The 26,434-nt window shown below is 41.8% G+C and overlaps 1 protein-coding gene across 2 annotated transcripts; it reads left to right on the top strand.

Annotated features, from left to right (window-relative positions):
- LOC136471367 (uncharacterized) lies at window positions 1–3,821 on the top strand. Of its 2 annotated transcripts, none has more exons than XM_066469092.1 (8): window positions 1–277; window positions 405–473; window positions 828–943; window positions 2,503–2,584; window positions 2,689–2,748; window positions 2,845–2,952; window positions 3,087–3,132; window positions 3,284–3,821. In XM_066469092.1, the coding sequence occupies exons 1-8, from the start codon at window positions 182–184 to the stop codon at window positions 3,499–3,501; spliced, it is 795 nt and encodes a 264-aa protein (XP_066325189.1). In that variant the 5' UTR covers window positions 1–181; the 3' UTR covers window positions 3,502–3,821. The 2 variants fall into 2 exon arrangements, with proteins under 2 accessions (XP_066325189.1, XP_066325190.1); XM_066469093.1 differs by having other exon boundaries at window positions 405–496.
- Window positions 3,822–26,434: the final 22,613 nt, after the last annotated feature.

The following is a 26,434-nucleotide window of genomic DNA, read 5'->3' as shown; positions in this document are numbered from 1 at the left end:
CGGGGTCCACCGGTCAGCGACTCGGGCTGTCGACGGCCTGAGCGGCCGCCACTGCTTCCACGCTCCCCTCGGCCGCAGCCGCTGGAAGAAGACGAAGACGACGGGAGGGCGTCTCCGCCAGAGCACCAGCTGTAGCTCACGGCTAGGCCTCCGTGCCGCTCTCCTCGCTCGACACGCCGTCATGCTCGTCGCGTCAGCGCGGCGGCTGTCCGCCGCCGCCTCGTCTTCGTATTCTTCCGTGCGCGCCAGCCAGCTCGCCGCCGCACTGAACCCACAGGTTAGGGCGCGTCGAGTGGGCCGTGGGTGGATCTCATCTGATGATAGCTATGTTTTATACTGGTGGCGCTGGTGACGAGCAGATATGCCTGACGCGGTCTATTTCTTATTTTGGTGTCTGGTTACAGAGGTGGATGCACGACAGGAACAAGAAGGCGATGGAGCTGGTGGCCAAGGGATGGAGTGCGCTCCAGGAGGTCGACCGCGTCATCGACTTAGGGTTTATCTTCCTTTCTGCCCCCATTTCTCCACAATAAGATGAAGGAGCACCTAATCCACACAAAAAGGTTCACAGATTGTAGCCTATTAGGTGGAATCTGTGATATCTCCAGCATTGGCAGAGAACTTGGGGTAACGAGTTCTCTAGATATTCCGTGAATTAATCAGCTGGAGTTGTGTAGTGGAGATATTCCACTAGATCACACTGACCTTGTTATTTAACCAGCTTAACCTTCTAAGTTGTACCTCTCATAGTCTCATGGCCACCTGCTTGACATTCTTGTTTTTTAACTAATGATCTTAACATCTCGTAACTTTCTTCATGTGTAAAGGGCGCTAAGGAAAACTTTGAACTGGCTTTGGAGATTGACAATGATAATACACATGCGAGGTATTGGCTGGGCAAAATGCACTTCAAGTATCATGTTCCTGGTGCTTGTAAGGCAGTGTGAGTAACTTTACTTCTTGTAATTTTAACATAGTGCTTATTTTATGTCATATAAAAAAAACTGGACCTAGCGAGGGTATGACCACCCCCAGGCATTGCATTAAGAAGAAGACCTTCTCACGCAGGCCTAGAAAACCCCCGAACCCCTGCCCCACCCTTACACAGCGGCACCGTCGCCCTGTGAGAACGGTCCGGTCCTTAGACCTGTGCTTTGGCGTGGGACAGACTGAGGGGATTTTTTTAACCCCAGCCTAAAATTCGCTCCCACGGGGAGTCGAACCCAGGACCTGAGGAGTGCTGCCGGGACGCTCTAACCAGTTGGACTAGAGGCCCTTTGGCTATTTTATGTCATGTAAATTATATTGCTGCTATGTTCTGTTCTATTGCTTCCAGGCACGTGGAAATGCACGAAAATAGTTTCGTCAATGCTTTTGTTGTTGTTTTGACAACTCTTTTACATATTCCTTTTAAGTTGATTGAGTCCTAAACCATTGATTAGTGCACGGTAGAAGTATTATGTATTATCAGTGTTATGGTTTCAGAAACTTGATATTGGTTATGCATTCTACACTAGCAGGCATGCTGCTCATCATATATTTGCTGCTATATGTTACCACTATGTATCATTTAGATGGTAAATATGTTACTATATTAGGCTTCTAGGATTGTGAATTAGCTAGCAGAGTTGGCAACTGATTCATATGTGCCTAATATCTATCAGAATTAGTTAACAAGACTTTTTTTAATTTATCAATCTTAACTCTATTTCAAAATATAGCATGGTGTTAGAATTAGTTAAATTCATTTTTTAGGCCTACATAATTTGTTTAAGCCTTGCATTCACATACTGATCTTGTTATTGATATGGCTAGTATGCTGCGCAGCACATGTTTTATGCTAGACAACTATTTGTGTCCTCCTATTTCCATCCAAAAAGTGTCATTGCAATTGAAAGTTTAGTGTATAGAAGTGCAGAGTTTTGTACTGTGATGCAACTATGCCCATGAATCTTGATCAATGGTTACAAGTTATAGGGTAGCATTAGAGAAATAGGGCACTACGTATTTAGTGGTTTAGTGGTTGAAATCTCATCAGTCACCCACAAGCTGTGAGAAGCCTCAATAGTAATCAGTAATCACCATTCACTATTGTGTAGTCTGTTTGAAGTGGTTGAGATTTGGCTGTTGTAGGTCACTGCTGCCGTGCTGCGAACAATATATTTCTGTTATGGAGTATGCAAGAATAGTATTATGCACCATTTAGTTGCTTCAAAGTTTGCTACCTTAGCATTCAATTGAATTACATTGGGAGACAAATGTATTGGAATTAGCAACTCGACATAAAACAAAATTGGAAGAGAAAGGGCTGAAGTTGGATCATCCTAAAAACTGCTCACTTTTCAATTAGGCCATAAAATACAATAGGAAGTAAAACCGACCTTGCCTATTGCTGTCTTCTTTTTGGAACATTTGTTTTTGTTGCTGCCATCTCATGATACATGTCTTGGACTCAATAGAATTCCATGTGAATTAAAAGCTGTTCCCTTTTCACGTGTGCAGTGGTGCTGCTTTGTTGGTTGAAGCTGCAAATATGGGTGATCCAGATGCACAGTATGAACTTGGATGTCGACTAAGAATTGAGGTTTTCACAGTTCATACCTAGTTTTTTGTTAGGCAGTGGGCTTTTGATATTCATGGAATTTGTGTTCATTTTAATTGATGGTTTGTCTCTGTTGCTAATGTAGAAGTGACTATGTTCAGTCAGATCAACAGGCTTTCCATTACATTGAGCAAGCTGTTGATCAGGTATGCAGTGTGCTGCTTACCTGAATGCTGATCCTGTGCTTTCTGATGTGCCATTTGTCAGGGCTATTTTATTTTGACCTGACTCCTTGATTGCAGCTGCACCCTGCCGCTTTATATCTTCTCGGTGCTGTATATCTAACTGGAGACTGTGTTAAGAGAGATATAGCTTCTGCGTTGTGGTGTTTTCATAGAGCTTCAGAAAAGGTGTCAAGTTTTTCCAACAAAGTTAAATAATTGATAGTATGATATGAATTACATGTTCAAAGTTCAGTTTCTCGTACTTATACATAACCTGATTGTGGTTTGTGTTATGAGACTTGAACTCTGACCATCACCAGGGACATGCTGGTGCTGCTATCGCATATGGATCCTTGCTTCTTAAAGGTCTGTGAGATAACTATAGTGTCTGGGTAACTTAGTTACACGTTATTGCATCATTGATTGTGGAATATTGGTTATTTTTGGCATTCTAAAGCATGTAACATCTTATTACAAATTAATTATTCGTTCCACCTAACATTGCAATTGTTTTCAGGTGCTGAAATACCTGAAGTGATTACGAGATTCAACTCAGGCAAGAGTCCATCAACTGGGAAAATGCAGAAAAGGACCCTGCAGCAGGATCCAATAAAGCTAGCGAAAGAACAGTTTCAAATTGCAGCTGAGGCAGGCTGTGATCTCGGTTTGCGGTGGTTGAAGAGGCTTGAAGATTATGAAAACCAAGAAGAAAAGCTAAAGCAGATCCAGCAATGACATCCACTGAAAGAATCTCATTGCATTTTTTCGCATCCAAGTATAGTATATGGCAGAACGAGTTGTTGCACACAACAAGTATACCAATAAATTTCCTTCCTGTCTTTCACTATGTAGGAGGCCGTTCGATTCAAGGATGTTCTGGTCAACTGAAATTGCAGGGAACTCATACTGAAACTTTGATCTTTAGACTAACTGGTTGGACTGTAGGTGCTTGAGTGCTTCGCTTTTTGTGATGTATTAGCGTGGAAATTACTGGAAACTATGATTGCGAGAATTCTTCAGTTGTTTATAGTTTTCTCCCCTGTAATAATTTCCTTTCCTAATCTGTATGTTGATGGTACTTTTAAGTGGATACATTTGGAAAACGAAAATGCATTATGACAATCTTCGAGTGGCAATTGCTCGCTCTTATCTGCCCCAAAAGAATGTCAAACCATCTTACATTTGACTAAGTTTATTAAAACAAAAGAAATAATATTGATAATATTAATAAGTGTTATTAGATTTACCATGAAATACATTATCAGGTATAGGTTTTAAATGACATGTTTGGTGATTGAGGGAGTGTGAGCAGTGGCTAGGACGCTAAAAAAAATTGCTACTCAATCAAGCGGGTGGTAAATTGTTGAACGAAGTTACTTTAGATACAACTATCTCCAAGAGTGTCCATATTTAGCATCCTATAGTAAAAAGTAAGGTTTATATGAAAAGAAACTAACAATAATCTTATCCAACACCCGAAATTTAGTGGCACCCTAAACGATCCTCCTTCCATCTCAGGCCTTGTTTGGATCTAGTCGGATTTGTATCAATCCACATGTGTTAGTATGGATTGAAGTGAAACTTGAACTAAATTCTATTATAATCCACACCAACACATGTGGATTGAGATGAATCCGATAACATCCAAACAAGGCCTCAAATGTGTTTTCCCACCCACGGGGAAAAAAGTTGGCAACTGGGAGAGGGTTTAGGTGGATTTTAGGATCTTGTGTTTATGGTGAAGAAAATAATGCTCATGAACAAGAACAACTATGACTATGACATCATGTATCACTGCAACCTGATGCGACTAAGGGCCTGTTTAGCAAGGCTCCTCTCCTGGCTCCAGCTCTAGCTCCTTCGAGCCCTGCCAAACGTTTTCCTGGAGGAGCCGTTTTTCAATGAAAAACAGAGGAGACGGAGTCGTTTTGGAGGAGCCACAGGCTCCTCAAGAGAAGACCCTTACAAGGAGCCCTGTCAAACATACCCTAAGTGGTAGTGTGAATAAATATTCAAAGAGTACACGGTTGGGCGGGTTGGCGAATTGAGGTTTGGACGAGAAAAGATTGGAGCTCGGTTTCCCTTTACCACCGTAATTCCGTAAATGATAATGGTGAAAGCTTATCCTTCTATCCACGTGTAGGCTAGCTAGGCCAACTCCAAATTATCAACCCATGATGACCCTATATTCGACTCGAGACCGAAGAGAAGAGAGTGATCCAGTGCATGGTCGTTTTCCGCGGAGAAAGAATGCATGATCATCAGGCACGGACGACGAGGTGCGTGTGGCCTGACGCTGACCCTATACCATGCGTCGTCGTAGGAGAGCTTTTGATCGATGCGGCCGGCAAAGCACGACCGGACAGCCACCCAGGTACCGAACCATCGAATTTAACACAACGGCAACGGCCGATTTATTAGGAACGACAATCCAGTGTTGCGCTTTGTGCAATTTTAATGACAAACCACTTTTAATTGATGGAGATTTTAATGTTATTGGTAGGCCATATGAAAAAAAAGTAAAGATAAATATAGTGATGGGTAACTTTTTCTTTTTAATGCTTGTATTGAAGAAGAGCTCTATTATCGTCACAATGATTAGCAAAGCTCAGAAGGTAAGCATGGCAGGCCATCAAATTCGATTGCCTCCCATGTCAACTATTCCTAAAAGGTAAACATTTTTTCTTTTTTGGCCAAGGAACATAAAAGAAATATCTTGTACGACCAACTGCAGAGAACAGAAGGCCTTGCACCTCAGGAACTTAGTCCTCTACTTGAATTAGAGACCTATGGGTATTTGGACAGAAAAATCACTAAGAATCTCTCTGTGCATATAATAAAAAAACGTGGGACATGCCGGTGTACTAAAGTACTCAAAAGAAACAAAGAGACGGGAACACATATTTATTTATATTTAATGAAAATATAAATACAGGTCCCTGATATATTTGCGCTCCACAAGTAGCATGCATGTGGTGCTGGTGTAGATGTAGGTAGCGCTCGTCGGTCGGCCGGTACAACATAGCTACAACATCAGCTATGCCCGCCTGCGTCGTTCACTTCGGCGGTATCGAACGACACGTAGTGGTGGTTGTAGTAGTAGAACATGCATAAAGACGATGTAGCTGAACCGTCTCAGACGTCCTCGACAACATCGGCCAGGTAGAACTTGTTGAAGAAGGCCCTGTCAGCCCATGAATCGGTGTAGCGCGGCTAGACTGTCAGCTTCGCTTGCCTAGAACAGCTGCCCACCCGCATCGTCGGTGTCGGCCGACACGTAGGCCGGTACGCAAGGGTGAAACTAAATGAAAAGCTTAAGCACTCAAGACTTCGACCCTTCAAAATACGCAGAGGGCAAAGCTAACACTACTATACTCGCACCTTTTACAGCAGCGTCGTAACCCATATCACAGTCTAATTTTGGCCTCGGCAGTAAGCTGTCGACAGTGATGGTCATAGCCTTCACCGTCGGCATCTAGGACCGACTGTGGCGTACACTAACACCGCCGATTAGCTTATAATCCGTCCATGATTAGGTCCTTACTCCAGTCGCATTGGAGCACGACCCGGTTGTGGATGTACACTAACACCGCCGCATTGGCAAATGATCCGACTGTGTCGAGGCTATCAAAACCGTCGTGTGGGCACATCAACCTCCTGTGTAGTGGTCACCAGCACCGTCGCCTTGTTCTTCGATCCAACTGTCAACGGTGCGGGTTCACTGTCGGTTCGATGACCGAGACGCTTGTGTAGAGGTTAACACCACCATCGCTTCAGCGTATGATTCCACCAGTACAAAGGTCATGGATCGTTTAGTCGGTGTCGGGTTACTAAATGATTCGGCGGTGATATACTTTTGATCCCTGCTGCATCATACGTATAGCAATGGTGACAGAATTTCATCCGGTTTCACAATAGTTACTAATTCAGCTGGGCCCTTAATAGCTTCATGAACACAAAGCATATAGATATATAATCATTACATACATAAATCATGTTTACAAACAAGAGTACTTTTTACAATGGCAATGGATGCTGTCATAACATCTTTCTCAACTGATGTCCTAACACAAGCGGTACATAGAGCATACTAAAGGTACTTATGTATACGAACTTACATAACGAAACGACGTAGCTGTGCTCCTTCTATGTGGCACTCCTGCTTGCAAGGCAAATGAATATAATTAGTGCATCCTTCGGATTGGTAGCCAATGCACCATGGAACCCCTCTTATTCATCTCTGATCCACAACCTGAACAAAGCAGCAGAATTAATAATATTAAATATACCATTCCTTTAGTTAACAAGCCAAAATTGGTTTATACATACATAGAATGAAAACAACTGTCTACCTGAACAAAAACTGTAGTGACAACGAAATACAGGAAATGCATCTTTACTGCTCTGCTAATGACTCCATGAACAAGAAAATATAAGAAAGATAGTAAGGCCTATTCATATGGAAACGCCCTCTTGATCTACAAAAGCGGAGGACACAGACATGGATGACATGAACCTTTCTGCGATCCATATCATATGCAATCAATGTTCTATCCTTCCCAACAAGGAAAATAAAATTCCATTCTGGGTGAACTGTAATTACTCTATACTCCTCATCACAAAGCTCAGAATCAACTTTAATATTCATGCGTCCAAATAGTTCCTCTGTGTCCACAACATGCTTCAAACTCCAGTTATCAGTACCATAGTCTTCAAGTATCCACACTAAAAGCCAAGACCTATTGCGAAAATCAGCACAACATACACACAAGTGACCTTGAGCTTGATGGATGGACATTTCAGCACCACCTGGTTTATGAATTGTCCTTCATGTCTTTCCCTCCATATCTACAACAACTATTGTAGAGTACTTAAGCATGTGCATAAACCCATTAAGAAAACACTTCTCGATTTTAAACGTAGAATAATACTACCCTCGCCCTATTCAGATTCCTTAAATATCCATGCTGCAGTTTTAGATGGGTAGATCTCCACACCTACTCACGCACCCTCCACCTCAACAAATTCAATCACATGGACGTTGGGTCAAAACCTAAGCGAGCCTGATCAATAGAACGGATGCTACGCGGCAGTACATGCTATTTGTGGGTCGCTAGATTACAGATAACATAGCGACTTAATCTATCAGGCCCAACACATCAGCAAAGGACGAGGCCGCTACAACAATTTGAGACTAGAACTTTTTTAAGGGGGAAGGACAAGGAGGACCGTTCACCGGTGATGATGGTGAAGTGGCAATTGCCCTTCCACCAGCTGCCATAGAAGAAGCCGACGACAGTCTGTGAAAGCTTCTTACGTTGATAGGAGTCGGAGATGATGGGCCTCCACGAGCGACATACACACTTGCAGCAGTACAAGGACCGGGCGGGGAGGTAGCTGAAGATGTCAGCAAGCACATCGTCTGAGAGGTTGTCCACTACGTTCCTCATGTTGCGGGCCTCCTTCATCTGGAAGGACACCACCCACCGAAGAGATGAGGCCGCCCTGCCGTGGCATTGCATCAATAAACATTAGTAAAGAGATGAGTTTCGAGGAGAAGGGACGGCGATGCAAGTAAGGCCTTATTACACTTGCCTTTGGATCTGGCGGCGGTGAGCACGAGTGGCAACATCAGTGATAGCAGCAGCTCATTTGCCGGTGGATCTGTGCAGGCAATTCGACGATGTGCACTGGCGCGGAGCAAGGGCTGAGCAGTGCTGATGAGCTAGAACGGCGATGACGAACAACAGCAATGAGGAAAAGAAAAGCTACGTGTATGTGAGGGAGGGGAGGGCGGCAGTGGGGGTGGGGGTGGGGGGTTAGGGGGGTGTTGGAGTAGGTTGCTTGCTCTCTACGTAACTTTTACGACACACTGGAATCGAACTTTCATCAGTTCCGCGCGGGAGGGTTCAAACGCGGGATTGGAAATTTTGCAACTAAGCGGCGGTGAATGCACAGTACCATCACCAGTGGCTGGGTCCTATTACCACCCGGAGACCATCATATGATACGGTGATGAACACTAAGGCACACAATCCCGTGCTTAGAAAACTAAGAAAAGCATAATTCCAGTACTCGGATTGAAAGAAAGCCAACTTGAGTTCGATGGTGAATAATAAGACACACAGATTTACATCGAGGCGAAGGCCAAAACACACACTTAGAAAACATAAGGAAAGCACAATGCCAGTAGTCTCGGATTGAAAGGAATCCAACTTGAGTTCCATACATTCATACCGAATAAGTAGGTCGACACTACCAAGCTAACAAGCATGCCGAAAGCTAAAATGAAGATACTAATTGGGCCGACACTATGCAAAAGTTAAAAGGCCTTCATATGTACATCATTGGTTGTATAATTAATCATTCTCCATGTAGATCCTAGTCGACCTCCATGGGATCGTTGTGAATCTCCATAATATCCTGTAGATCGTTGTCGGTCCTCCACGGGATCGTTGTCAATCTCCATGTCATCCCGAGCCTTGACCACTACAACCCTGTCCACATCCATTGGTACACTTTCATTTAGCTCATCGACTTTGTTCATAAAGCACTGATTTGGTGAACCAATACTGAGGACAATAAGGCTCACAAGCTGCACTCCATGGATATACAAGGCCACAAACTCCAGAATGAGAAGATGCATTTTCATCTACAGATCCAACAAAATTACTTGTAGCTAGGTTGGAGGTGAAGGCGCTAGAGAGCACTGAGAGAGCAATACAAGGAATATAGAATCCGATGAAGGAGGAGCAGATCTAGTGCAGTTACCTTAGATTCTGATGGAAGCAGAGAAGCAGGGACTGGCGCGCTGAAGATTTATGCGCCTGACTGAGGTTGGATGCTGAAGGAGTAGTGAGCACGCGAGAGGCTACCTTTCATCCGACGCTAGCAGGGTGAAGCAGAGCATGGGAGCAGAGTAGGGAATGGAATGGGAGGAAGGTGTGGTAGGACCGAAGGAGTGTATATACAGTTCAATAAATTGGTTGCCCCTATACTAGAGCCCTAGTGTACAGGGAAGTAGGATGCCTCCAACACATCAATTGATACTTGGATCTACTATCATTTATAGTTCAATAAATTGAACACCTAGTTAATCATCTTGCATTTAGTTCAACAATAGTTATACAATAGTGATAGATTTCAGTCCGACACATCAATTGAATACTTGGATGTACTAGCATTTACATTTCAATAAATTGAACACCTAGATAATCATCTTGCATTTAGTTTAACAATAGTTGTACAAAAGTGACAGATTTCAGTCCGACACATCATAAATTGATACTTGAATCTACTGCGGTGAACTAAATAACTTGCCAATGAACATGCCAAGAACTAAGGTAAGTACAAAATAGGTGAAAGAAGAACATGAAGCACATTTCTTCATTGGAACCCTGGCCATTTCTTCAATCTGTGGCATAATCTCTTTCTCCTCCTGCAGATGTTCTTTGTTTGTTGTAACATTGGGCTCCGCCTTCAGCTCCCAAATCTTGTTATATAAATCCAAAATCAAAGTCATCATGCACATTACAATGATACCAAGCTATTTTTGGAGTAGATGATAGTCATTAGTTTCTAATTTCGCTCCGAAATAGCAATGTGAAGTCCAATTATAGGCTTGGTGAAGACCAATCATCAATAATGAAATCCATTCTTCACCCATATGAAATGAGAACCACTTATATGATCAAGTGCACTAACTCTTGTTGTGGTTGGCTTGCTTCATCATTTGTCATTGCTTGCTTTGAGATCATCATATGTGAGAATACCACTTGAAATTCCTTGACTTGCTCTCCTATGGGTGTTGCTTGCTTTCTAGATCAACCCTTTTGATTGCTTCAACTAAGCATCTCGAATGTCCCTTAGATCACCACTTCCATGTTAGCCTTTCAAGTACCACACTTGATTTACCTACAAAAGGCGGCAAGCCCCTATAATAGGGAGAAGTGACCTCTCTCCAAAGAACCATTCTTGACACCCACTTGAAATGACTTGATTGATTGATCCATATGATAGACTTAAATTTGTGTGAACCTTGCATCCCTCTTTAAGTCCTTTTCTTTCTACTTGTTTAAGTTCTTTTCTTTCTACTTAATGATTTCCAATAGTTACTAGAACTTAAACTTCATCTTCATCTTGAGTTTGATCTTGATCTTCGATTTGAGTACCAAATGTGTGTCAAAAACACTCCACAATCAAATGGTCTTGTACTCGTTGCTTGTCATGCTTCTAGCTCATCTCAAAACCAAACTTAGGTACCTCAACCACTTATAAATATGTTTTCAACTTGAGGACCTTTCAATCAAAGTGACTCTTGATTAATCCAATAATTGTCACTTTTTAGGTAGATTTTATACCCTTCAAAGAATAATCCATATCTCCCAATATACAGATCCAAATATCATAAAATTTGGTGGATATGTGATTTACTAAGTCATCTAGCATCTATAAAAAAATTGAGCTTCATTTGACCTCATATGAACTGCCACCAATCAAATCTTCCACCACTGCTCCATGCTAAAAACTGCTGCACTATAGCTAATAAGATCTACTCCAAAACCGAAGCATTTCTTATCCAATTCTTATGAAGTTTATATAGCAACTAGCACCATAAGTATATAGAATGCATACCAAATTTCAAGCCAATCCAAATAGATTTGATCACTCAAACTCAGACTTAATCTCAGCTCACTCAGATTTTCAAATATAGGACATATTTCAATCACTTGAGCTACACTTCATCGAATGTGAATCAAACTTAAAATAGACTTGTTTGAACACTGTCACAAGATATATATCCATTCAATCCACTTACTAAAAGTCATCTCATGAATTTATCCAACATAAATCAATCCAAACTTGATTACTAACCATTTATCCATTCAAACATCTTATAGGAAGCAATATTGTATATTTATCCAATTCAATCAACACATATGCACCCAAAGGAATGAGATCAACTAGAGATATACCTTGGTTAGCTTATGATTATCCAATTATCAAGATTCAACTCATATATTTGCAAGCCACCAAATAATCCATTGAATCATCCACAACTTGAATCATGACACTTGTATGTTGTAGCATATTTAGACTTTACTAATTCTTGGCTTGGCATTGGGATAGAATAGCACTAAGCTTCAATACTTTACTCGATGTATGATAAACAATGATAAATCAATTGAATCAAGTCTCCAATGCCATAGTACCTATACACATTCATCCACTTTTTGATGATACCCAAACAAGTTTGGGTCCTCTCAAGTTAGGAGCAACATACCTACGCATTGCCTTAGTATGAGTAGTGGGATGTTTTGCAATTGCAACCAATAAGGTACCATTGCCATCCTTCCTAAGCATAGAATTATCATCAATTGAAATAGGTTTAGAAGTATTACCTAGGGGACATGAATGAGCCATGTGTCCCCTTTCCCAGCATGAGTAGCACTTCCTCTTTGATTGAGCCATTTCTTCCTTGCTCATGTGTTGCCTCTCATTGCCTTGCTTCTCATTGTTTGCTTGAGCCTTCTTCTCAAGCTTGTTTGGACAACCTGAAGCTAGGTGGCCCAAATCTTCACATGCATGACACTTGATGTGAACTAGCTTCTTCTTCTCATCTTGAGTCTTGCTCATCATCTTGGCATCTTGATTATGCATTGGAGTCCTTGCCTTTCCACCCCTTCTTGTTTCCTTCTTCATCATCATCAAGTCACTACCATCTTCATGGTTGATCTTGATTTGCTCTTGGGGTGTCACTTCTTGCTCATCTTGTGGCTTTGGTTGAGGCTTCACTTGTTGCTTCACTAATTGCTTGGTTGGGCACATTGTGGTGAGATGACCCCATGTGCAGCACTTGAAGCACTTGACATGTAACACCTCAGGTGTTTGTCACTAGTTAAGCAATGGGTTTGAGCTCAACCATGACATGTTAAGTGGTGTTGGAGATGTTAGGTCAAACATATGAAAATGAGCCACCACTTAAACTTGGACCATGCACTATTGCTTACATGTTGCCCTTTCCAAAAAGTATGCTTGAGTAATGTTGGATGTACTTCTTTCATGTGTCTCACATCAATGTCCATCTATATTGATCCATGGAAAAGTTTCATGAAGTTTGGAATCAAAAAGTCACATGAAATGATAAGCCATATCTTTGCATGAATTGCTTTATCAAGTGGATGGAAACCTATGAAGTCAACCAAACCTTGGCACCTTGCTCAAACAACTCTACTTGCACTCATGGACAAAAGTTATGAAGGGTTCATGTTGAGCATGTGGCCAGAAAATGCTCCAATAGATCAAAAAGGGTGATTTAAGCTTTATAGTGATGCTACTTTGACTTGGTTTGAACTACAGCTTAGATTGTTTGCATGGCAGTGGAAGCTAAATAAAAGTTGGAGTCCATGTTATGTACAACAAACTTTATGTTTGGACCAAGAGCTAGATCAGCTTGTAAGCAAGTCAAACCGAGGCTCAAACTTTGAATCAGCAGCTGTTTTCAGCACTTGAAATTTGGCTAAGTCTGGGGTGACTGAATGCATGATTTTAGTTTTCGTGTATCCCACTTTAGATCCTTTTATCTATCAAACCAAGACGAATCAGACTTCGACACTTTAAGAAAAGTTGGAGCTATTGTGTAGCTCTACAACTTTGATTACTACGGATTGTGCCAAAACTAAGTGGTTTAGGAGATATGGAGGGATGAACATCAGGCTTCAGTGGTATTTTGGGGTGGTATTAGAATTTTGAATCTAGATGATGCAGTGCCGATCGGAACAGAGTGCGCAACATCGCGTGGCCTCCTCGCGCCTCACCTGTGCGCCACCTCACCAACGCTCGCGCCGCGTGGAGACGAGAAAAGTCGAGCCCTGCCCCTTGCCCTCTCCATTCTCCTCCTCCCTCTACCTCTTCCATTCACCTCGTCTCTCTGCTTGTTTCGCCGGTGTCCGCCATGGACAGGGAGCGGAGCTCCATGTCAGACCGCCACTAAGCACCCTACTGCCCAATCGACCACCCAGGATCCTTCCCCACCTCGCACTGCCTCGCCACGCCTCCTTACCCGGCGGTACCACTGCCTGTAACACGCCGCCGCCGGAGCGCCTGTCGCGGCTACCGCCTGAACGCGTGGCCACGCTGCCTCAAGCTATCACAGAGCAAGCCATGGCCACCAGCAGGTGCGCGCGGGCCCCCTGGCACTACACCGCCACTTCACCGCCGCTGGAAGGCCGTCACCGTCGGGCTGCCCGTTTCTTCGACGCTGGTGCCGCCTACTCCCGTGGTCAGGCCGCCACGGGCAGTCCCCGGCCGCGCCATGCAGTCCCACGGGTGCGCGTGGTTCCCGTGATTCTCGCTGTCCTTCTCCACCGGCACCGGTGCCGTCCCTGCCGGCCGAAGCCACGAGTATGACCATCCTCTGCTCTGGTTTCTGACCAAGGACCTCGCGCAAGAATTTGATGAAAGGGAGGGATCTAACTGCGAAGTCTGTGACTCAAATGAATAGTGCCGATAAGGACCTATTTGCAGTAAATTTGCTGAATCTTTGGAAATTCATAGTAATTCACAGGAAATTCATAAAATAGAAAATGAGAACTTTTTGGAATCCTTGTGAAATTCTCTATGCATTAGATCTATAATATGGCATGTTTTAGTTTCAATATTTTGTGGTAAAAATAGATTTGTGCAGTAAGGTTGTAATGCTAGTTGAATTTGTTATTTTCCATAACTGCAGATCTAGGGCTCCAAATGAAGTGAAATTTTTGTAGTATGCTACTCATGTGATAGTTGATGTGTGGTAAAAATTTCATGAGTATTGGGTGAAGTATGAGTGAGTTATTGGTTTATCTCGCTCTCACATGATTTCTTGCAATAGCAAATTGTCTTTTTTTGTAGAGGCAGCTATACTTATGCAAATTGTATGAAATTTGTATAGTAGACTATTGAGAGGATATGTGAGCTACTGTAATTTTTGTAGAATTTATTATGCATTTTTGGTATATGTTCATAAATACACCTTGATGTCTAAATAAATTAAGAAATGCTTTAAGAAAAATTATTTAGAGGTGAGCACCATGCTTTCTGGTGTTCTTTAGTCATGTGTGAAATATTGGTAAAGTTGGTTTTGCCCAATTATGTGTTTGCAACATAAGTTAATAATTATTTTCTTGCCGATGTGGTTTATGGATATATCTGGGAACTTAGCAAAGTTCTTCATGATAATGTGCTTTGTTGTGAAACTTATTTATACAAAAGTTATAGATAATTTATGTATCTAGCTTCTATTAAAATTTGGTGTTATTGGACCAAGTAGTTTAAGAGTTACAGCTGTTTAAAGTTGGGTTACAGAATTGATTGCTCTCTGTCTTGTTTAGACCAGTTTCTGTAAATGGATATATTTGACTTAGTTAACTTGAGAATCATGGTAAGATGATTAAAGATGAATTGTAGAAAATTTTATAAGCTTTCCAGAATGTCCTGTTGTATGGCTATTGGATTTGTATAACTCTAGTTATGATCTAAACATGAAGCTGTTGTTTCCAATCCAAAAAATAGACATATGCTAGTTGTGGTTGTTTACTCCATGTGTTGCTAAGTGTGGCTTATGCCCTTGTTGATGGTCAAGTTATGATACTTGTGACCTTGTTAAACTTGTGTCATGCTTGATGTGCTTGCTCTCTATAGTTAGTTGTGTGATGTTAGTTAAATAGCTATTGGTGTCTATGTCTTGCATAATCTTGTGTTTGTCTTGAATGCTTATGTGATGCATCTTGTGTTACCATTCATCACATTCATACACATGCATCTTGCATCTTATCTAGGTGCGCTAGATGAACCACGTGAAGGACGTGATATTGGAGCCGAACCCGAAGACGGTGTATGGTGGACCTATCCCAAAGGTGGAAGGACTAGACAAGTGCTAGGACGGGAGATGCTCACCAAGCGAGTGTCGTCTAACAAACACTAACCTAGTGTTGGATCCTAGGCAAGCCCCAGAGTATTCTAAGTCTCCCATATTTTTACAAATATCTTGAGTATCTTTTATTGTTGATGATGCATTAAGTATAGGAATTGGTTGGAACTAATTGTTGCATTATATCCTTACCTTGTCCAGATAAAATCCTATGAATCCTAATTAAGTGTAGGATCGAATGATGCTTAGCTATGCTTAGACCGGTAGAAGTCAGGTGATTTCCTGTCACCTGCGAGATGTAGGATGACCTCTAGTCATGGTTGGCTATATTTGCTATCATGAAAAAGAACCATGTGTTAATAATGAATGGAGACCGGACGGGATGACGGTAGTGCAGCAACAAGGCATGGAGGTCTTGGGTGTGAATCTATCCCCGTCTAAGTCGTTTAAGGACCGATACGCTGTACGTCATCATGTCATGTTGAACGCAGCCTAACACTTAGCTGGCCGGATAAGTCGTTCCGACCGCGAAGCCTAGTAGCTCGATTCAGGCCAGGGACGCGAGTAGGGGTCCGCAATCTAGATGGAAGTAAGGATGTGCAGGGAGCCATTGGCGTAAGCCCAAGGGCGGGTTAAGTCACCGAGCACTCATGGCAGAGTGGTTCTCTGATTTTGCGGCACTGTTCGGACTCGCGACTCCTGAATTGTACCAACAGTGACTTGTTTGCGACCCTGACGGGGGAAGCAGGGTTGGTGTTTAGGAATACCCCTCCAGCTGGATAGGAATCGATTCGAATCGCTGTCTCTCCCGGATAGTGAGAACTTGACTGAGCAGCGGCAACGTAGATTCACTAAATTTAAAGATATGGTTAAATGATGATGATGATGATGATTATGATAATGAGCCATGAAATACCTGATATGGTTATTATTGTTTGCAACTTAATTAAGTGATTGATTAGTACAGGTGCTAATATAGATGGTAGGTAATGGCTAAAAGTCACTGCTAGTACAGGTGAATAATGCTAATGGTTACTCAAGCTTTTATGCAAAAAGGTTGCCCAGCCAGATCCACTAAATTAAGTTATGCATGATCCTTGGTGTCATTTGTTTTGGTTTTCGACGGGTAAGTCTGGCTGAGTACATTCGAGTACTCAGGGTTTATCCCACCATGTTGCAGGTGAAGTTCTTGGCCTGTTGAAGATGGTGGCTAACCACGGTGGGCTCGGTGATCCTATAGTTACTTCTCATCTATATGCTTTTGTCTGATGATGTCACTTATGCTAGCAATGTATTCGGAACATATATTAATGTAATCTTTTGAAAGATATGTTGTTTTCACTAAGCGATTTTGAAACCCAAACTTGTACTATTATTTATGAACCCATTGTAATATTATTTTCGCTGCAACTCTGTGTATGTGATGTGTATTTGCTTAATCATGCGATCTTGGTTGTGATGTTGATTTACCGAGGTCTTTCGGGACACTCGGCGGACTACCGGGTTTATATGAGTGAAAGTATGTGTGTGTCAACGTGTTAGCGGGGACAGTCGTACTTGATCTTGTATAAATTAGGCGGTTCTGTCACATGACATATTTTAGCCTCTCTTCTTCTTTCTTCATCTTCAGCTTTTCTTCATTGTGGCAACCATTTACAAGACGTACCACTTCATGGCATTTGAAGCACATGAAATGAGATAGTCTCTCATTTTCTTGCTTCTTCATCTTTCTTTCTCTGTTTCTTTCACCCTTGGTCATGCTCTTCTTGTTGAAGCTGACGCCACACTTGTCACCATAGCTTCTTTGAGTCTTCAACATGTGCTCAAAGGTGACTTTTGAGTTGTAGCACCTCTCTAACTTGTTGCTCAAATTCTTCACTTTATTTTTGAGCTCATTGTTCTCCTTCAAAATGTTAGTTTCATAAAACATAGAGGAAGAACAAGCATCTAAATTTGAAGAACATGGCATAGCTAATAATTCATCATAAGAGGTGGATACATGCTTCTTTCCTACATCACAAGGGTTAGTAACAATATGTGATTGATCAATTGACCCATGCGATGAGCTCTCACTAGTTTTGGATTATTCATTTGAAAGCTCTTTAGTGAGAAAAGCATGGTCTTGTACCAAGTTATCATGAGTAACACTAAGTTCCTTATGAGCCAATTTTAGCTCCTCGCGTGAAGATTTAAGAACATCAAGTAAGTGCTTATGTTCTTCAATAAATTCTTTAGAAATGAGTTTTCATTTTCCAATTTCAATGTTCTAACTTTCTCATTTTCTAAAGACATGGTCATGCTAGCAAGTCTACTAACAAGCTCATCATATGAATCAACATGATCAAGCACATTAGCATTTTGTACCTTTGAGTCACCTTGTGACATGAAGCAATGTGGTGATGATGGAGAGCTTGTAGTATCATCATGATCGTAGCTCGAGCATGGACCAACATCATCACCAAGTGTGCTTGAGGTAGAATCATCATGTGCATCACTTGTGGCATCATCATCAATCTTGTCAAGTGATCTTGTGGTGGTACCATCATTATCATCACTTGACCATGAGGTGGAGCAATCTTCCACAATTACCAAATTGTGGTCATGCTCAATACACTCATGCACCTCCTTCTTGGGATTCTCCTTCTTTAACTTACGGTCATCCCATGTGGAGGAATCACCAAAGGTGTGCTTGATTGATTCCCATATCTCATGAGTGGTTTCCACATAGTTTATCCTTTTCATCAAATCAAAGCTCAAAGCATCCATTAGATAACAACAAGCATGTGCATCGCATTCAAAGAGAACTCTTTGAGCTTTAGTCAGATTTCTATGGTCCAAGACATGAGTGCGACCACTAGTGATAATCCACCAAAACTTAGGTCCCTTTGCACGAAAATGATCAAGCATGTGATTTTTCCAAAGTGCAAATTTTGTGCCATAAAAAATATGTGTCACAATCATCTAGCAAACTAGACGCCATCCTCTCAGGTCAGTAAAGACTACAAATGAGAGACCAAGCTCTGATGCCACTTGTAGGGTCGAGATGGCGGATAGAGGGGGTGAATAGTCCTTTCTAAAATTAATTGCATTGGCTAACCGAAAAAATGCGGAATTGAAACTATCGGTCTAGTCAAGACTACACCCCTCTATCTAAGTTCATAAGCACCTTACAAAGGTCTTAATTAGGCAACAAAGGTGCCGGACTAGCTAGAGCTCACCTAATAAATTCTAGAAGCAATGTCACACAAACCTATGCAACTAGTGCTTCAAACAACCGGGGAGCTCCTACACATGCTAGTAAGCAAAAGTACAAAGCCACCTAAGCTCACTAGCAATGCTCAATAACAAGGCTACACAAGCCAAATTAGAGAGCGCAAATTACTTTGCTACACAAACTGAGCAATGTGACTAACAAGGTTACTAAAACCAAATTAGCCACGCAAGAGAGCTACTTCTATGTAACACAAGTAAGAAGATAACTAGCAAGCTACACAAGCTAACTAATTATAAGAGCAACTACACAAGCACAATGTATATAAATGTAAATACAAGCTTGTGTAATGAGGATGCAAACCAACGGGAAGACAAGGTTGACACGATGATTTTTCTCCCGATGTTCACATATTTGCTAATACGCTAGTCCCCATTGTGTCGACACTTGGTGGTTCAGCGGCTAATTGTCATCACCCGCTAAGCCCGCACGTTGGGCACCGCAAGAACCTACCCACAAGTGAGGGTAGCTCAATTACACGCTCTACTAGTGTTGCTCTTCGTGGCTCCCATGGTGTAAGCATGGTACCCCTCACAATGTCTTCTCTAGAGCACCGCACAAGCTTCTTGCGTGCTTCGACAGAGATTATGTCACCAAGCCATCTAGGAGGTGGCAACCTCTAAGAGTAACAAGCACCACCGGCTTGCAACTTGATCACCTAGTGTCACTCGATGCAACCTCACGATGCAACGCACTACAAATCGCTCACTCACACAATCGGATGATCACTATCAAGCATATGTGAGTTAGAGAATCCCAAGCACTCCTACACAAGCCACCAAGGCTCAAGGGTACTCAGCAACCAGCAAAAGGCTAGCCCACACATCTATTTATAGCCCCATGGGCTAAACTAGTCGTTACCCCTTCACTGGCCTGAAATCGCAGCGACCGAACGCATCGATCGTGATGACCGGACATGTCAGTCATGATGACCAAACATGCCAGGCCCTGTCTCCGGTAACTGCTGGGCGACCATGTGTCGCCTAGATTCAACCAGGGCCACTCGATCCTAACGGTCGGTAGCCACGCGCCAACGGTCAAGAGATGACCGGACGCACTGCTGGCCCGACCTAACGCTCCAAGCCACGTCCGATCACACGTTCGCCTACGATACTGAGACACTGACCGGATGCGCTACTCTAGCACCTGACGCTACGCCACCACCAAGTCAGGTCGACTCTAGAGAGGGTCCAAAGCCAGTAAAATGCGATTGGATGCATCAGATCCACCATGACCGTACACAGGCCAGTGTCTGATCCCTTCAGCCTCTGCGCGCCAAGTCCAAGGCCGCCATGTCATCTATAGTCAGCAATGACCAGATGCAGGAGTGTTGTGTTGGATCACCTTCAGTCACCAGCGTCCGGTCATTTGACCGAGACCGCATCTCTTCTGCTTACATTGACCGAACGCGCAGGTCCTACCGAGGCCAATGTCCGGTCACTCACTATGACACCTTCTCACCTCCATTTCTTCACCGAGTTGATCCACATCAACTCCAACTTCTTCTCCTTAGCAAAAGTGCCAACACCACTAAGTGTACACCACCATGTGCTTATGTGTTAGCATTTTCACAACCATTTTCAAGGAGTTAATCACTCAATTCACCGCACCACTCGACCCTAGTAACGTTGCAAAGTTAGATTGCTCAAGTGGCACTAGATGACCGATATGCAAATAAGTTTTCTCCTCTTGATAGTATGACCATCTATCCTAAACCCAGTCATAAACTTCTCTACACACCTATGATCGGTGAAATGAAATGCCCTACAAATATACCTTTGCCTTGTGCATTCCATTACATCTCCTCTAATGTCGATGCAACACATGCACCAACATGATCACAAATGATATGATCCACTTCATATCATCATGTGACCGTATTGGTTCATCAATCTTGACTTCACTTGTTCTTCACCATTGCTTTGGTCCATCACTACCAAGTCATCACTCAACTTGCCCTTCACACTTACAACCAGTCCATCAAGCCAAGTCTTGTCTTGATCTTCTCCACCTTAGTCACATGCTGACTCCATGTCATGTCTCATATGCAATGAGCTCCTTCATTACATGTGTGAGCCTTGCAACAAGTCCAAGCCATCTTCACCATCATGGCATGTATTGCTCACACACATGTACCTATGGACTAATCATATGTGTATTTCACTCAAACACATATTAGTCCACCTAAGGTTATCACTCAATTACCAAAATCAAACAAGGACCTTTCAGCTTCGTCATCAGCTTTGGTGTAACCGACACCACCTTCGCCAACATTTTGGAGTGGAAGGATTGCCATTGGCATCTTTGACTTTGCCCTCACGGCCCGTTAATTGGAATGAGGGTATCCATCTACAATATTTGTGACATCAACCACGCCTACGTCGTTTACTTGAAGCACATGAAAGAATTTCTCACATGCGCTAGCCAACAGGAGCTGGCGTCGAGCGCATTGGACAAGTAATCCATCTGAAGACAAAAGCTTTGCCTGACACCTATGAGTGAAAGCTCAAAGATGTGTCCTAATCATCTACGACTACTTTGCCTACTTTGATTACATCATTACTTCACCTACTTCGACTACATCAATGTTGTCCGCAAAGGCTCAATTATGAAAATAAGGTGTCAAGGGATGAAGGACATACCAAGAAGCAAGCTGCCAAAGACAAGGTCATGGAGGTCAGGCGAAGGTTAACAACGAAGACTGGCCAAAGACTAGCTAAAAATAAAATCATTCATAGACTGTCTCCGTATGGACAAGAGCTGTATGTCAGTACGAGTTGTAATTGGGCCACACTTAATTGTTTTTACCTATTAGGTATTGTAATTTCGATCAAAACCGAATAGCTGAGGGGCTACTATTGGGGGTTATTGATGGTAGTTAACAACCATTATAAACTGTCAATATAACATGCATAAGGGCATAGATATAATTATCAACAAAGGTCTAGGGGTTTAAACTAACAAATTCCATGAGTTTTGGTGAATCTATATTTTTTATAGGGTTTATCCAGAAAACCATCAAGGCAGACCAAGATGTCAGATTTAATCATGCTTATCTACAGCGAAAACAACCCCAGAAGGTTCCAAAAGATTTGAGAGGACTCCACACACAAGCGGAGGGTGAGACACCGTCCAGTCCCACCTATAGGCCGGACAGCCCCTGGGGCCCACCTGTCAGCCTCCTGTTGTTATGTCGGTTCTCCACCGCCTCCTAGATTGCATCTACGCTATTTATTCAAGTTGTTTGATCCGAGGGCTTAGGATTGACGCTCTGACCTATATATACCCGCCCCTACCCCTCTCCCTCAGGCATTGCATAAGTCATTTGAGAAGACAGAAACCCTAATTATCCTCAGAGCTCTATCATATTCTAGGGCATAGCTAGTTAGGCTAGGTCAAGAGGGAGGCAAGCAGGCTTCGCTTGGATTCCTGATCTTATCAAGAGTGTGGTTTGGTCTAATCTTTGTACCCCCTCTCTTTTGTATCTCTATTACTTTTATATGTTTGCTACAATTGTTATGACAACATTGGTATTCACAATACTCATGTTCTTAGTTATGATGTTCATCGTCTACTTTGATTATGTACTTAGTATAGCTAGTTTATCATTATGTTTATGCATAAGTTCGTATAGCACTCGCTCTGGTGTACACGGGGTGAGTGGTCAATATTGTGTAAGCGTGGTGCTTATACGCTGTTTACCTATGGATACACCCTATATTCCGGGTCATGTTGTAGATCACAGATGTGACACTCCCGTTGAGTCTTTTATAGTCCACTCCCCGAATATAGGTGCAAGTAGGGTCCGGTTATGAAGGAAGAAGAAGCTATGTTCTTAATCTTCCTTAGTAATATCCCTTATGTGTAGATATAAAGATGACCTTAGCCATGACTACTAGGTGTAATTGCACTAATCAATGTATGCTTTGACTTGTAATTAAGAATGACTTAGAAATTATTCCTCTAATATTCTGCTTAACCACGCTAATGTCATAGAAAGGTGTACTCTGAGTGATTTATCATTGATCCATACTTATCATATACATAATTTATCCTATGACTTATCCCTATTGTGAGTAGAATGTTGGTTATGGTTTACATCTCCATCAATAGTATAAGTTATCAATACATGTCTGTGCTAGACCTTCCCTGTGGTAAAAATATAAATAACGATACCTGGAATACTCTTGGGTAAAGTGCTATAAGCGCTTGCAAATTCCTTTCATTCATTCATATATATATATATATATATATTCTTCCTAGTCGCATAAATTAATAAAGAACTACTCTAATAGTAATACTAGGTAGTACCAACAAGCATTTTTGACACCAACACTAGGGATGACAACTTAGTAAAAGATGCTAAGGAATGTAAATAACATAGGGTGACTACTTTAAACAAGTGACACGTTAATAAATACCAACATGGGTGTATTATATGTTAGGGACCCCATTGGTGTTTTTAGGGCCCAATTACATAGCGTATGGGCTTGTAAGATAAGCTTCAGGGCCCATATGTAGCCCCTAGAGGCTCTATTGTAAAATACAAGCCCCACTAGGATAAATAATGAAAACCTCCCGTCCCACCTTCCTATAAAAGGAGGGACAAGGGACTTGGCCCACAATTTTGTTTGCCACTCTCTCTATCGCTCTCTGCTCTCTTCTCTCTATGTTCGGTCCTAGACCAACATTGATCCATGCCATCAACAACCATCAAAATCAATTGCCTTCTGTGTCAACTATTCCTAAAAGTAAATATATTCTTTTCTCAAGGAAACATCGAAGAACTATTTTGTACGACAAGAAGATGAAAAGTATTGAAGAGAACAAAAGATAAAAAATTAGAAGGCCTTGACTACTGAACTTTCACAATAGAAATATGGCACCAATCACAAAACCCAATCAACTTCAGTCACGAACAATGTGATAAGTGATACATCAAGCAGTACTAACTACCAACTAGTAGACAATACTAATAAACAAGTCCACGTCAATAAGCTGATGGTGATATCACCAAGACGAGATTTTAGGAGATAGTAGGATATAGACCTTTGATATTGATTCATCTTGCCCGGACATGAAAAACAGTCAGCACGGTCCCAATATGTCATTTCCCTATAGAACTTGCTTAATATAACACATGGCTCTTTCCTCTTAATTTGCTTGGATGGATAGTAGTAAGCTTCACTTCAGTAGTAGCTGTGACATCCTCTTCAACAGTAGCAGTACCCTCACTATTTCCACCAAGAACAAGAGCATCCTCTCTGGCTTCAATTGTAATCTCACTATTTTCAACAGAAGAAGTGATATCATTTCTAACCCTAACAATAATATCACTCTTTCTATCAGTGACCCTAATATCTTCAGTGATCTCACTATTTCAAGCAATAGTAGCCCCAACACGTCTAGCAGCAAAAATAGTGTTCCTCATAAGCATGCATTTTTAGATTCCTCCTTCTGCCTCTTGCTACTAGTTGCAAATACTAAGAATGTATTGATAGGATAAAACCAAGGACAACAGCAATGATCAACATCTACAGCGCAAAGTAATACACCCAAACCACATGACTTATAAGGAAGTAGAAGAGACTGATGGGTATGATCCAATATGGAATGCTATGATGGGGCACATGCACTCAGTAGAGATAATCACTCCATGTAGCACTAACGGTGAAATGATCAATAAGCAGAAATACAAAATTCACTATATCAAAACTGAAAGCTCCAATACCATGTAATAGACATCATCGTAGGTACGTAAGAATACTAGCCACAACAATTGTGCCGCCAAGCAAACGATGACTAAGCGACTAAGGTTACAGTGAACACACAATTTGTATACATCTTTAACCTTTTTTCTGTTTCTTGCTTTGGTTATTCGGAATTAGTGTAACTACTACATTTGTCACCTTTTCTATCCCAATGCACTGACGGTACTCAGCAACAGAGTAGCCAAACATTCTGCTGGCCCAAGCCATGCTGAAGTGTACAGTTTCCATCCCAATGAGTTGGCTGACAAGGCTTGCAGCTACAAAGGCTAAGAGGATACCAATGAAGACATGGGAGAATATATCAATGATGTCTGATGTAGTTCTTATAGACACAATCAGGAAGAACAATTGTGTACGCAGATGAATGAGCTCATCCTTCAGACAATAGTAAATATTTGAAATTGGAGTATATCAAACACAAAACTTCTATGCACATCAATTATTAAACTTCCTTAGTCAACTGATTCAACAACTTAGTTACTGAATTCAACCTAAGAAATAAAAAATTAAACCATCTGAAAGATTTATAGGAAAAAAATTCACTAAGATTGAATCCAATACATATGACCAGTCAAAAATTAAACACAATATCTGAGAGGACAGAGACAAGCTATGGTGACCATTGTTGGTGAATGGGAAGGTGGCTACCTTCTGTCCTATAGTCTCACCGGTAGTCCTTTCTATCCTAGCCAAACACTTCCTCTATTGTGGGTTCTATCGAAGCATGTTAGTGCTCAAACATCTAAAATAATTATCATAGGAAAAATAAATTGGCTCCACGCCTCTACCATCCTCGAAGGATTGCTGCTATCTCATGAAAAAACTAATAATGTGAACATGGAATTTTACTTTTCAAAGCAACGTGGCCCGGTGGTATGCAATTTCTAAGCATGTAGGTAAAGTAGACATTAATCTATGTCAACCTATCTAGTATACACTGTCCACCCAACCTGGGCAACATCTGAAAAAAGTTCCCCACATGGGAAGGGATTGCAATATCTACCATCACTGTAGTTTGTAGCTAAGCTACCATCATAGAAGCAATACAACAACACAATATCTCCACACGTCTTCACATGTCACTATGTCAGTGGCAAGCCCGTACAAAAAATGGAAGATACAAAATGTGGCTCACCTGCTTCCCTAGGTGGAAACTAGAGAGGGGTCAGACATCATGCATGTTAGTGACTCCTGCAAGTTGCAGCACTGTACGAGAAAAATTGTAAGTTGATTGGGAATCAGGAATCAAGTTCTCACAAGAAATGCAGTACCATTTGGAGGGTCAAGATTGAAACCACCTGACTCCATAGCTAGCAAAAACCTTATGTTTAATGTTATTTTTCCTATATATCAGTAGGTGTTGTTCAGAGAAAGTCCATGTTTCAAAATTAATCATAAACTTCAATAAACTCAGCATATACAGTGCTCTAGCATAGTGTTCATTTGCAAAACTAGAGTGCTTTTATCTATTATAATTTTTGCCTTAAGTGGGTGCATAACTTGATACAATGAGAGCGGAAGAGTTTTAATTTCATGATTGCGGACAGACCGACCCCAGAAGACAAATCGGATCAAATGATTCAAAGAAGGGGGAGGAGGATTACGCGAGGCGGAGCATGAGCGGGGCACAGTCCTTTTGGTTTAATGAATAATACCTAATCCATAACTCCACGCCTAATAATGCAATTAAAAGTTTTGATTGAGCCTGAGCACTTG

This window comes from Miscanthus floridulus, chromosome 8 (genome assembly GCF_019320115.1).
Source record: "Miscanthus floridulus cultivar M001 chromosome 8, ASM1932011v1, whole genome shotgun sequence".
NCBI lineage: Eukaryota > Viridiplantae > Streptophyta > Magnoliopsida > Poales > Poaceae > Miscanthus > Miscanthus floridulus.
This window is presented reverse-complemented; position numbering and strand designations above follow the sequence as displayed.